Source organism: Tachypleus tridentatus, chromosome 1 (genome assembly GCF_004210375.1).
Source record: "Tachypleus tridentatus isolate NWPU-2018 chromosome 1, ASM421037v1, whole genome shotgun sequence".
NCBI classification, from domain to species: Eukaryota; Metazoa; Arthropoda; class Merostomata; order Xiphosura; family Limulidae; genus Tachypleus; species Tachypleus tridentatus.
The window spans coordinates 181,490,170-181,504,013 of record NC_134825.1 but is presented as its reverse complement, the minus strand read 5'-3'; the positions used below and the strand labels follow the sequence as shown (position 1 = coordinate 181,504,013).

Here is a 13,844-nt window from a genome sequence, read left to right as displayed (position 1 = left end):
TCTCCTGTAGTTCCAGCTGCATGTAAGGTAAGTGCTGTGATCCCAGTAGTCCTAGCTGCATGTAAGGTGTCAGGTTCCTGTAGTCCCAGCTGCTGCAAGGCAAGGCCAGGATTCCTGTAGTTCCAGCTGCATGTAAGGCAAGTGCTGAGTCCTGTAGTCTCCATCCAGGCATGTAAGGTAAGTACAGGTCCTGTAGTCCTAGCTGCATGTAAGGCAAGGTTTGTGATTCTGTAGTTCTAGCTGTAGCTGCAAGGTAAGTGTTGTGATTCTGTAGTTCTAGCTGCATGTAAGGTTAGTGCTGAGTCCTGTAGTTCTAGCTGTGCATGTAAGGTAAGTGTCAGGTGTCCTCTGTAGTTCTAGCTGTATGTAAGGTAAGTGTTGGATCCTGTAGTCCTAGCTGCATGTAAGGTAAGTGTTTAGTCCTGTAGTCCCATCCAGCATGTAAGGTAAGTGTTGTGTCCTGTAGTTCCATCTGCATGTAAGGTAAGGTTGTGTCCCTGTAGTTCCAGCTGCTGCATGTAAGGTAAGTGCTGTGGATTCTGTAGTCCCAGCTGCATGTAAGGTAAGTGTTGAGTCCTGTAGTCTCCAGCTGCATGTAAGGTAAGTGTTGTGTCCTGTAGCACTAGCTGCATGTAAGGTAAGTGTCAGGATCCAGATTTCCATCCGTGTATGTAAGGTAAGTGTTGGTCCCTGCACCTCCACTGCATGTAAGGTAAGTGCCTGTGATTCCAGTAGTTCCAGCTGCATGTAAGGCAAGGGTTGTGTCCCTGTAGTCTAGCTGCATGTAAGGCAAGTGTTGGTCCCTGTAGTCCCAGCTGCATGTAAGGTAAGGTTGTGTCCCATAGTTTTTTGTTGCATGTAAAGCAAGTGTCAGGTCCTGTAGTCCCAGCTGTATGTATGAAAGCACAGTGTCCCAGTCCCAGCCTGCATGTAAGGTAAGTGGTTGTGTCCCTGTAGTCCTAGCTGTATGTAAGGTAAGTGTCAGGTCCCATAGTCTTTGTTGGCTGTAAGGTAAGGCTGTGCAACCTGTAGTCCTAGCTGCATGTAAGGTAAGGTTGTTCTCATAGTTTTTGTTGTATGTAAAGCAAGTGTCAGTGTCCTGTAGTTCCAGCTGCATGCAAGGCAAGGTTGAGTCCCTGTAGTCCCATCCAGGCTGGGTAAGTGTTCCTGTCCCTGTAGTTCCATCCATCTGTAAGGTAAGTGTTGTGTCCCTGTAGTCCCAGCTGTATGTAAGGTAAGCACAGTGATCCTGTAGTCCCAGCTGGCTGTAAGGTAAGTGCTGAGTCCCTGTAGTCCTAGCTGCATGTAAGGCAAGTGCCAGGTCCCTGTAGTTTTTTGTTGTATGCTGCAGCAAGTGCTTGTGTCCCTGTAGTCCCAGCTGCATGTAAGGTAAGTGCTGAGTCCCTGTAGTCCCATCCAGGCTGTAAGGTAAGTGTTGTGTCCTGTAGTCCCATCCAGTATGTAAGGCAAGCCAGGATCCCAGTAGTTCCAGCTGCATGTAAGGTAAGTGTTGAGTCCCTGTAGTCCTAGCTGTATGTAAGGTAAGTGTCAGGTCCCTGTAGTCCTAGCTGCATGCAAAGCAAGTGTGTGTCCTGTAGTTCCAGCTGCATGTGAGGTAAGTGTTGAGTCCCTGTAGTCCCATCCAGCTGTGTAAGGCAAGTGTTGTGTCCTGCACCTTAGCTGCATGTAAGGCAAGGCCAGGTCCCCGTAGTCCTAGCTGAACGTAAGGTAAGGTTGTGATCCAGTAGTCCCAGCTGTATGTAAGGCAAGTGCTGAGTCCCTGTAGTCCCATCCAGGGTAAGGCAAGTGTTGGTCCCTGTAGTCCCAGCTGCATGTAAGGTAAGGCCAGGATCTGTAGTTCCAGCCTGCATGTAAGGTAAGTGTTGTGATTCTGTAGTTCCAGCTGTATGTAAGGTAAGTGTTGTGTCCCTGTAGTCCCAGCTGCATGCAAGGTAAGGCTGTGATCCTGTAGTCCCAGCTGCATGCAAGGTAAGTGTTGTGGTCCCCATAGTTTTTGTTGTTGCATGCAGCTAAGTGTTGTGTCCCTGTAGTTCCAGCTGTATGTAAGGTAAGGCCAGGTCCCTGTAGTCCTAGCTGTATGTAAGGTAAGTGTTGTGTCCCCATAGTTTTTGTTGTATGTGCAAGCAAGGTTGTGTCCCTGTAGTTCCAGCTGCATGTAAGGTAAGGCTTGAGTCCCTGTAGTCCTAGCTGCATGTAAGGCAAGTGCCAGGATTCCAGTAGTTCCAGCCTGCATGTAAGGTAAGTGCTGAGTCCCTGTAGTCCCAGTCTGCATGTAAGGTAAGTGTTGTGTCCTGTAGTCCCAGCTGTGCTGTAAGGTAAGGCTGAGTCCTGTAGTCCCAGCTGCATGTAAGGTAAGTGCCAGGTCCCTGTAGTTCCAGCTGCATGCTGCAAGCAAGCTGTTGTGTCCCTGTAGTCCAGCTGCATGTAAGGTAAGTGTTTAGTCCCTGTAGTCCCATCCAGGCTGTAAGGTAAGTGTTGTGTCCCTGTAGTCCCATCCAGGCTGTAAGGTAAGTGTTGGTCCCTGTAGTCCCAGCTGTATGTAAGGTAAGGTGTTGTGATCCCAGTAGTTCCCAGCCTGCATGTAAGGTAAGTGTTGAGTCCCTGTAGTCCCAGCTGCATGTAAGGTAAGCACAGGTCCCAGTAGCACCAGCTGTATGTAAGGCAAGGTTGTGATCCTGTATCCTATCCAGGCTGTAAGGCAAGTGTTGGTCCCTGTAGTCCCAGCTGCATGTAAGGTAAGTGTCAGGATCCTGTAGTTCCAGCTGCATGTAAGGTAAGCCAGGTCCCTGTAGTTCCAGGCTGCATGTAAGGCAAGTGTTGTGTCCCAGTAGTCCTAGCCTGCATGCAAGGCAAGTGGCCAGGTCCCTATAGCTCTTTGTTGCATGTAAAGTAAGTGTTGTGTCCTGTAGTTCTAGCTGGCATGTAAGGTAAGTGTTGGTCCCTGTAGTTCCAGCTGTATGTAAGGTAAGTGTTGTGGTCCCTGTAGTCCTAGCTGCATGTAAGGCAAGTGCCAGGTCCCCATAGCCTTTGTCAGGCTGCAAAGCACAGTGTTGTGTCCCTGTAGTCCCAGCTGTATGTAAGGTAAGTGCTGAGTCCTGTAGTCCCAGCTGCATGCTGTAAGGCAAGTTTGTGTCCTGTAGTCCTAGCTGCATGTAAAGCAAGGTTCAGTGTCCCTGTAGTCCTAGCTGCTGTAAGGTAAGGTTTAGTCCTGTAGTCCATCCAGGCTGTAAGGTAAGTGTTGTGTCCCTGTAGTCCCATCCAGGCTGTAAGGTAAGTGTTGGTCCTGTAGTTCCAGCTGCATGTAAGGTAAGTGTTGTGATTCTGTAGTTCTAGCTGCATGTAAGGTAAGGTTGAGTCCCTGTAGTTCCAGCTGTATGTAAGGTAAGCTGTTGTGTCCCTGTAGTACTAGCTGTATGTAAGGTAAGTGTTGTGATCCTGTATTTCCCATCCAGTATGTAAGGTAAGTGTTGTGTTCCTGTAGTCCTAGCCTGTATGTAAGGCACGTGTTGTGTTCCTGTAGTCCCAGCTGTATGTAAGGTAAGTGTTGTGTCCCTGTAGTTCCAGCTGCATGTAAGGTAAGTGTTGTGGTCCTGTAGTTCTAGCTGTATGTGAGGTAAGTGTTGTGTTCCTGTAGTTCTAGCTGTATGTAAGGTAAGTGTTGTGTCCCTGTAGTCCTAGCTGCATGTAAGGTAAGTGTTGTGTCCCATAGTTTTTTGTTGTATGCAAAGCAAGTGTTGTGTCCCTGTAGTCCTAGCTGTATGTAAGGTAAGTGCCAGGTTCCTGTAGTTCTAGCTGTATGTAAGGTAAGTGTTGTGTCTCTATAGTCTTTTGTTGTATGTAAAGTAAGTGTTGTGTCCCTGTAGTTCCAGCTGTATGTAAGGTAAGTGTTGAGTCCTGTAGTTCCATCCAGGCTGTAAGGTAAGTGTTCCTGTTCCTGTAGTCCCATCCAGTATGTAAGGTAAGTGTTGTGTCCCTGTAGTCCTAGCTGTATGTAAGGTAAGTGTTGTGATTCTGTAGTTCCAGCTGTATGTAAGGTAAGTGTTGAGTTCCTGTAGTTCTAGCTGCATGTAAGGTAAGTGTTGTGTCTCTGTAGTTTTTTGTTGTATGTAAAGCAAGTGTTGTGTCCTGTAGTCCTAGCTGTATGTAAGGTAAGTGTTGTATTCCTGTAGTTCTAGCTGCATGTAAGGTAAGTGTTGTGATCCTGTAGTCCTAGCTGCATGTAAGGCAAGTGTTGTGATCCCAGTAGTTCCAGCTGTATGTAAGGTAAGTGCTGAGTCCCTGTAGTCCTAGCTGCATGTAAGGTAAGTGTTGTGGTCCCTGTAGTTCTAGCTGTATGTAAGCTAAGTGTTGTGTCCTGTAGTTCTAGCTGTATGTAAGGCAAGTGTTGAGTTCCTGTAGTCCTATCCAGTATGTAAGGTAAGTGTTGTGTTCCTGTAATTCTAGCTGTATGTAAGGTAAGTGTTGGTTCCTGTAATCCCAGCTGCATGTAAGGTAAGTGCACAGGTCCCTGTAGTCCTAGCTGAATGTAAGGTAAGTGTTGTGATCCTGTAGTTCTAGCTGTATGTAAGGTAAGTGTTGAACCTGTAGTTCCAGCTGCATGTAAGGTAAGTGTTGTGTCCTGTAGTTCCCAGCTGTATGTAAGGTAAGTGTTGTGGATTCCTGTAGTTCCAGCTGTATGTAAGGTAAGTGTTGTGTCCTGTAGTTCTAGCTGCATGTAAGGTAAGTGTTGTGATTCCAGTAGTCCTAGCTGCATGTAAGGTAAGTGTTGAGTCCCTGTAGTCTCCATCCGTATGTAAGGTAAGTGTTGTGTCTCTGTAGTTCTAGCTGTATGTAAGGTAAGGTTGTGATCCCTGTAGTCCTAGCTGCATGTAAGGTAAGTGTTGTGATTCTGTAGTTCTAGCTGTATGTAAGGTTAGTGTTGAGTTCCTGTAGTTCTAGCTGTATGTAAGGTAAGTGTTGTGTCTCTGTAGTTCTAGCTGTATGTAAGGTAAGTGTTGTGATTCTGTAGTTCTAGCTGTATGTAAGGTAAGTGTTGTGATTCTCTTGTTCTAGCTGTATGTAAGGTAAGTGTTGAGTTCCTGTTATTCTAGCTGTATGTAAGGTAAGTGTTGTGTTCCTGTAGTTCTAGCTGTATGTTAGGTAAGTGTTGTGTCTCACATGATAATAGAAGTTAATTATATGTTAAATGCAAGTTTACTGAACTTAGTTTTAAGTAAATAAACGTATTGTTAGGTTTAACAATAACATTCATTATTAACTTATATTGGGAAAGTCTCCTATCCTGAACTTAGTTTTAAGTAAATAAACGTATTGTCAGGTTTAACAATAACTTTCATTATTAACTTATATTGGTAAAGTCTCCTATCCTGAACTTAGTTTTAAGTAAATAAACGTATTGTCAGGTTTAACAATAACTTTCATTATTAACTTATATTGGTAAAGTCTCCTATCCTGAACTTAGTTTTAAGTAAATAAACGTATTGTCAGGTTTAACAATAACTTTCATTATTAACTTATGTTGGTAAAGTCTCCTATCCTGAACTTAGTTTTAAGTAAATAAACGTATTGTCAGGTTTAACAATAACTTTCATTATTAACTTATATTGGTAAAGTCTCCTATCCTGAACTTAGTTTTAAGTAAATAAACGTATTGTCTGGTTTAACAATAACTTTCATTATTAACTTATATTGGTAAAGTCTCCTATCCTGAACTTAGTTTTAAGTAAATAAACGTATTGTCAGGTTTAACAATAACTTTCATTATTAACTTATATTGGTAAAGTCTCCTATCCTGAACTTAGTTTTAAGTAAATAAACGTATTGTCAGGTTTAACAATAACTTTCATTATTAACTTATATTGGTAAAGTCTCCTATCCTGAACTTAGTTTTAAGTAAATAAACGTATTGTCTGGTTTAACAATAACTTTCATTATTAACTTATATTGGTAAAGTCTCCTATCCTGAACTTAGTTTTAAGTAAATAAACGTATTGTCAGGTTTAACAATAACTTTCATTATTAACTTATATTGGTAAAGTCTCCTATCCTGAACTTAGTTTTAAGTAAATAAACGTATTGTCAGGTTTAACAATAACTTTCATTATTAATTTATATTGGTAAAGTCTCCTATTCTGAACTTAGTTTTAAGTAAATAAACGTATTATCAGGTTTAACAATAACTTTCATTATAAACTTATATTGGTAAAGTCTCTTATCCTGAACTTAGTTTTAAGTAAATAAACGTATTGTCAGGTTTAACAATAACTTTCATTATTAACTTATATTGGTAAAGTCTCTTATCCTGAACTTAGTTTTAAGTAAATAAACGGATTGTTAGGTTTAACAATAATTCCTCTCTTGTTATTAACCACGTTACTTAGTAAACATACTTTATTGGAATTAGACGTAGACAGCTTTCTTTTCATACTTTCAGGTTAGACGTGTTCAAGGACGGAAATAAAAAGGTTATAGGTAAGATACCGTATTGTACTTCAATAAACACATTTCAGTAGAATAATTTGTATTTTTAATGAAGTTGAACACAGTTACTGATTATTGTTAATTTGAATGGAAAATGAACTTAGAAATTTGCGTATTTTTCTTTAAGTCATAGTCACAAAGGGAATCGAACCCCTTATTTTAGTAAAAACTCACCGCTGTCCTAGCGGGGAACAAAAGAGTTATTTTTCTGAAATAAATGCTTCATTGCGCATGCTTCTTTCATGTAACGTGTGATACAACTGATTATGAGTACGCTAAAGATATTAAACTGATAAGTGTAGAGCGTTGTATTGTTGTCCACATGGTAAAAGAACAACTTTTGTTAAGTGTTGATACATTAAGTGTGTTTTAATTTATACATGTTTTTCGTTTACAGTTGTGTAATATTTGACCTACACTGCGCGCACACGAAACACAAATTAACAAGCAGCGTGTCACTTCTTGGCATTAATAAAAATATCGTCAGGTAATACTGATTGAGTGTAACGTGTTGGTGGTGAAAATTCCTCATCGGTTATAATACTGTGTAATGACAGCAGCAGGATATTATGAAATTTCTGATAACACGTGTTTCTTAAGGTCCTCACTGTGTTGTTCCTTTTTGAGTGTTTTACTTTGAGTAGTTTACTGTTTTACCTAAGTATCTCACGTTGATGGTCTATGTCTCTTTTATTTCAAAGTTCGGTGTCGTTTTTTCTGCTCGACCTCAGGTATTTCACATTCACCATTTAGGTCAACAGTTCTATTTTCAGTGTTTCTTTTTGTCTTGTTGCTCTGTTTTGGGTATTTCACGTTAATCTGCTGCTCTGTTTTGGGTATTTCACGTCAATCTGTTGCTCTGTTTTGGGTGCTTCACGGTTGTCTGTCGCTTAGTTTAGGGTGCTTCACGTCGGTGTGTTGAATCATTATAATAAGGTGCTTATTTCATAATTAATAATTGCATTTCGTTATTATTACTGCTTCTCTACTTCCTGTAGTATTTACAGTGTGTTATTATTACTGCTTCTCTACTTCCTGTATTATTTACAGTGTATTTTTATTGTTTTTTATTTTTTAAATTTTCTTTAACACAGACTGCCATATTAAAACTTGGAATACAAATACGAATAATAAAACTTAACATAATTGTGTAGTGTTTGTTCTGTATTTATTCACAAAAAGAGTTTGTTTGTTTAGAATTAAGCACAAAACTACACAATGGGTCATCTGTGCTCCGCCCACAACGTGTATTGAAACACGGTTTGCAGCGGTGTGAGTCCGCAGACATGCCGCCGTGTCACTGTGTTCACAAAAAAAATACTATCTAGTGATACAGGTGTTTCAAAGGGCAAATATCACCATTGATTATTTTGATTTCTTCAGTATACAAGTTGAGAAAAAAAATGTTTTCTCTCTCGACACAGGAATTTGTCTGTTGAGAGTGACGAATACTGCCAGTTTCGAAACTGTTTTGTCACTTCCTTCATTGTGTTGCTTTTTATTCGCGCGTTTTTAAAATCTGTGTCATCATTGTCTCTATTAAGTTGTTATTTTTTTCACGTGCTACCATAGGCTTAGCTTGGGTGAACGGCATGTGTCGCAGTGAATACTCGTGTTCGATTAGCGAGGGTGGAACATTTGAAGCGGGTTTTGTGATTGCTCACGAAATGGGACACAGGTAGGTTGAAACAGGAAGTTTTTCTGTGCGTAAATATGTGGATTACAATAAAAGATCTTTACCATATTTTAATAATATCAAAAACTTTCTAGTTCCGCCAAAACTAATAATGTTTTTATAAGTTATTCTAATATTTCACTCGATTTATATATTTCGATGACATGAGTATATAATTAGATATTAAACCTTAATAAAGTTTGTAAATAGATAAAAAATAAAAGAAAACTGAACAATGCAGGCATTGAGAATAAATATGATAATTTAGAAACGTCTTATATTTATTCTTTAAAATAATGGTGATAATTTAGAAACGTCTTATATTTATTCTTTAAAATAATGGTGATAATTTAGAAATGTTTTATATTTATTCTTTAAAATAATGGTGATAATTTAGAAATGTCTTATATTTATTCTTTAAAATAATGGTGATAATTTAGAAACGTCTTATATTTATTCTTTAAAATAATGGTGATAATTTAGAAATGTCTTATATTTATTCTTTAAAATAATGGTGATAATTTAGAAATGTCTTATATTTATTCTTTAAAATAATGGTGATAATTTAAAAATGTCTTATATTTATTCTTTAGAATAATGGTGATAATTTAGAAACGTCTTATATTTATTCTTTAAAATAATGGTGATAATTTAGAAATGTCTTATATTTATTTATTGGAATAACTATGATAATTTAGAAATGTCTTATATTTATTTTTTGGAATACTGATAATTTAGAAATGTCTTATATTTATTCTTTAAAATAATGTGATAATTTAGAAATGTCTTATATTTATTCTTTAAAATAATGGTGATAATTGAGAAATGTCTTATATTTATTCTTTAAAATAATGGTGATAATTGAGAAATGTCTTATATTTATTCTTTAAAATAATGGTGATAATTTAGAAATGTCTTATATTTATTTATTGGAATAACTATGATAATTTAGAAATGTCTTATATTTATTTTTTGGAATAACTGTGATAATTTAGAAATGTCTTATATTTATTTTTTGGAATAACTGTGATAATTTAGAAATGTCTTATATTTATTTATTGGAATAACTGTGATAATTTAGAAATGTCTTATATTTATTCTTTGGAATAACTGTGAGAATTTAGAAATGTCTTATATTTATTATTTGGAATAACTGTGAGAATTTAGAAATGTCTTATATTTATTCTTTGGAATAACTGTGATAATTTAGAAATGTCTTATATTTATTTTTCCATGACAAGTGCAGCGCGTAATAACATAAGTGTCAAAATTCTGTTGTCGAAAATCGCGAAAAATATTTGTTAACAGCTTACAGAAACTAAATACAAGTTTACAAGTTCTTGGTGTTTGCTCTGCTATAGTTTGGGTGTTCAACATGATGGCGACGGTAATTCGTGTAATAGAGACGAGTATCTAATGTCACCAAAAACCGGAGCTGGGAAGGTGAAGTGGTCGACATGTAGTAATTCTTACATGAAGACGTTCCTAGGGTAAATATATTCTTATATGAAGACGTTCCTAGGGTAAATATATTCTTACATGAAGACGTTCCTAGGGTAAATATATTCTTACATGAAGACGTTCCTAGGGTAAATATATTCTTATATGAAGACGTTCCTAGGGTAAATATATTCTTACATGAAGACGTTCCTAGGGTAAATATATTCTTACATGAAGACGTTCCTAGGGTAAATATATTCTTACATGAAGACGTTCATAGGGTAAATATATTCTTACATGAAGACGTTCGTATGGTAAATATATTCTTACATGAAGACGTTCCTAGGGTAAATATATTCTTACATGAAGACGTTCCTGGGGTAAATATATTCTTACATGAAAACGTTCATAGGGTAAATATATTTTTATATGAAGACGTTCCTAGGGTAAATATATTCTTACATGAAGACGTTCCTAGGGTAAATATATTCTTACATGAAGACGTTCATAGGGTAAATATATTCTTACATGAAGACGTTCGTATGGTAAATATATTCTTACATGAAGACGTTCCTAGGGTAAATATATTCTTACATGAAGACGTTCCTGGGGTAAATATATTCTTACATGAAAACGTTCATAGGGTAAATATATTTTTATATGAAGACGTTCCTAGGGTAAATATATTCTTACATGAAGACGTTCATAGGGTAAATATATTTTTATATGAAGACGTTCCTAGGATAATGTGTTTAATTTTGATATTGGAAGTAATAAACTATCTGTCTTTAAAATGTTTCATCATTACTTCGCACACATGTAATGTAGAAATGACAAAAATAAAGTAACAAACCTTTGTGAGGTGGATCGTTATTTGTTGACAGGCAGGGCTGGGGGAACTGCCTCAAGGATGATTCCTCCCCACCTTCTGCAGGCCTTAACCACCAAGCTAATGGCCTACCTGGTCAACAGTATTCCCTGAAACAGCAGTGCCAGTTAGCCCTTGGGTCTGACCATACGCCCTTCCAGACCTCTGAAGCCCCATTTAACGTAAGTTTTATAGAATAGTAAGTTTATTCGATTATCTGTTAAACACACAGCGTGTTGAACGTAGTGTCTAATGTGTTTACAAATATCTTTTTGTATGTTTAGGTTGTCATGCATTTAGACTGTGTTTTTGTGTATTTAAGTTGTTATGTATTTCAACTAACCAAAATCTGATCATGTTTATGTTACACAGAATGTGTGTAAAGAATTGTGGTGTAGACGGTTAAGCTGGGCGCAAGCAGCTCATCCCGCACTGGACGGTAGCCCTTGTGGTAACGGAAAGGTGAATTATTCTCAGTAATATATGTAGTTTTGACAATAGCCCTTGTGGTAACGGTAGCCCCTTTAGATAGCTAAAAGTTTTTTTGATCGTGTTAGTTTTAGATTGTTAAACATCTTTGTTTAATGGACTGTATTAGTTTTAAACATTTAAATGTGTTTGATTATAGGCTGTGGAGATCAATAGGGGTACAGAGACTAAAAACATTCTCAGTATTTAGTGTTAGCAAATGATGAAAACTGTTGGTATTAAAATGTATATTAAAGCTTGAGTTCTAAATCATATTAGCCACTGTCTGGCAAAAATTCAGACAAATATTACATACATATATAAAATATTTGTAACAGAAATAAAACTGATACTCGACATATTGAAAAACACAAACAAATGAACTTCTTTTAAAACATTGTTCATTGTTTGGCTTCAAATGTTGACCACTTTGTTCGTTCTATTTCTTACATAATTTTTACCCATTTTTGTTAGAAATAACTTGAAAACGCATGATGAGAAAACTCACACACAAAAACAGAAATATAGTGCACGAGGTAGTCAGACTCGTGAACTTTATTTTTACTTTAAGACGGTATAAAAAGCATACGAACCATTATGTGAAGAGTGATTAGTAGGCCTAACTTTTTATAAAACTGTGATCGTATTAGAAGATTTTAAATAGAGTAGAAGGTCAAACTTCGAGCCAATGTTGAAAATCTAAACATTAATGTGTACAACAACAGTTATTGATTTTAAATACAATTTGGAAGTCACCTGACATTTCTAAAACGTTCTAATAGAAGGTCTGCTGTATAACAACAAAATAAAGTTGTCCTATTTCTCTTTTCAGTGGTGTCAAGAAGGCAGGTGCGTTTCTAATGGTGTCCAATCAGGAAGCTCCAACAACAACAATAATGTCATAACTAACCCTCCGCCACCAACGGGTAGAAATAACCCGAGACAAACAAACTTCTCTAACTTGTTATATTCTGCTATTAATTTTTTCAGGAATTTCTTTGGTTGAAAAATCCTGTTCATTCAATATAAAAAAAGAACGACCTCAGGCGAACAAACGTATTTTACTTTTGTTTTAGGTTCACCCAGCGATTTAATTAACACATTTCGCGTCTAGAATGGAGAGAAATAATCAAACCTTAAGAAATAAGAATTGTTTCATGCATTAAAAACATACTGTATGAAAACATAACTGTTTATTATATTAGATATACAAGGTTATCTTATTGTTATTTAAACATACACAACACAAAGTAATATATAATAGAAATACATGAGCCAGTATATATACATAAAATGTATTGTATTCACTTTAAAATAAATATTGCATTACTTGACTTTGTTTGTCTGTACATATATGAGTGTGTGTGTGTTTGTAAATAGGTACTGTATTTATATTGAATTAAAATTGTGAAAATCCAAGACTGGAACATCTCTTGATTATGTTTGCTTGGAACGTGAGACATCTACAAACAAGTACAGTATTATTACAATAACTTCCTACATGAATCACGCTAAATAGCTATTTGATCATTTATATACACTGATGGCTTATGACAATTTCAATATCGATCAGAATTCGATATTAACTGATTGATTTATTTCTTCAAAGTACAGATCTAGCAGCAGTGCAGATGTTTCAGTACATAGTATGAAGAGAGAATACATACCTAGCAACAGTGCAGATGTTTTAGTACATAGTATGAAGAGAGAATACATACCTAGCAGCAGTGCAGATGTTTCAGTACATAGTATGAAGAGAGAATACAGACCTAGCAGCAGTGCAGATGTTTTAGTACATAGTATGAAGAGAGAATAGAGACCCAGCAGCAGTGCAGATGTTTTAGTACATAGTATGAAGAGAGAATAGAGACCCAGCAGCAGTGCAGATGTTTCAGCACATAGTATGAAGAGAGAATACAGACCCAGCAGCAGTGCAGATGTTTCAGTACATAGTATGAAGAGAGAATACATACCCAGCAGCAGTGCAGATGTTTCAGCACATAGTATGAAGAGAGAATACATACCCAGCAGCAGTGCAGATGTTTTAGCACATAGTATGAAGAGAGAATACAGATCCAAGCAGCAGTGCAGATGTTTCAGCACATAGTATGAAGAGAGAATACAGACCTAGCAGCAGTGCAGATGTTTCAGCACATAGTATGAAGAGAGAATACATACCCAGCAGCAGTGCAGATGTTTCAGCACATAGTATGAAGAGAGAATAGAGACCCAGCAGCAGTGCAGATGTTTCAGTAGATAGTATGAAGAGAGAATACATACCCAGCAGCAGTGCAGATGTTTTAGCACATAGTATGAAGAGAGAATAGAGACCCAGCAGCAGTGCAGATGTTCCAGCACATAGTATGAAGAGAGAATAGAGACCCAGCAGCAGTGCAGATGTTTCAGCACATAGTATGAAGAGAGAATAGAGACCCAGCAGCAGTGCAGATGTTTCAGCACATAGTATGAAGAGAGAATAGAGACCCAGCAGCAGTGCAGATGTTTCCAGCACATAGTATGAAGAGAGAATACATACCCAGCAGCAGTGCAGATGTTTTAGTACATAGTATGAAGAGAGAATAGAGACCCAGCAGCAGTGCAGATGTTTCAGCACATAGTATGAAGAGAGAATACATACCCAGCAGCAGTGCAGATGTTTTAGCACATAGTATGAAGAGAGAATACAGATCCAGCAGCAGTGCAGATGTTTTAGCACATAGTATGAAGAGAGAATACACACCCAGCAGCAGTGCAGATGTTTTAGCACATAGTATGAAGAGAGAATACAGATCCAGCAGCAGCAGATGTTTCAGCACATAGTATGAAGAGAGAATACATACCCAGCAGCAGTGCAGATGTTTCAGCACATAGTATGAAGAGAGAATACAGACC

General features: G+C 37.4%; 1 protein-coding gene across 1 annotated transcript in view; it reads left to right on the top strand.

The window, feature by feature from the left end:
* The window catches only part of LOC143231800 (A disintegrin and metalloproteinase with thrombospondin motifs adt-1-like), a 42,128-nt gene extending 29,757 nt beyond the window's left edge, over positions 1–12,371 (top strand). Inside the window, exons 8-13 of the mRNA XM_076466468.1 lie at positions 6,455–6,492; positions 8,074–8,179; positions 9,538–9,666; positions 10,501–10,666; positions 10,857–10,946; positions 11,785–12,371. Coding sequence (XP_076322583.1) covers positions 6,455–6,492; positions 8,074–8,179; positions 9,538–9,666; positions 10,501–10,666; positions 10,857–10,946; positions 11,785–11,958 — 703 coding nt within the window. The 3' untranslated portion in view covers positions 11,959–12,371. The remainder of the gene's footprint in view (positions 1–6,454; positions 6,493–8,073; positions 8,180–9,537; positions 9,667–10,500; positions 10,667–10,856; positions 10,947–11,784) is intronic.
* The last annotated feature ends 1,473 nt before the right edge of the window (positions 12,372–13,844 follow it).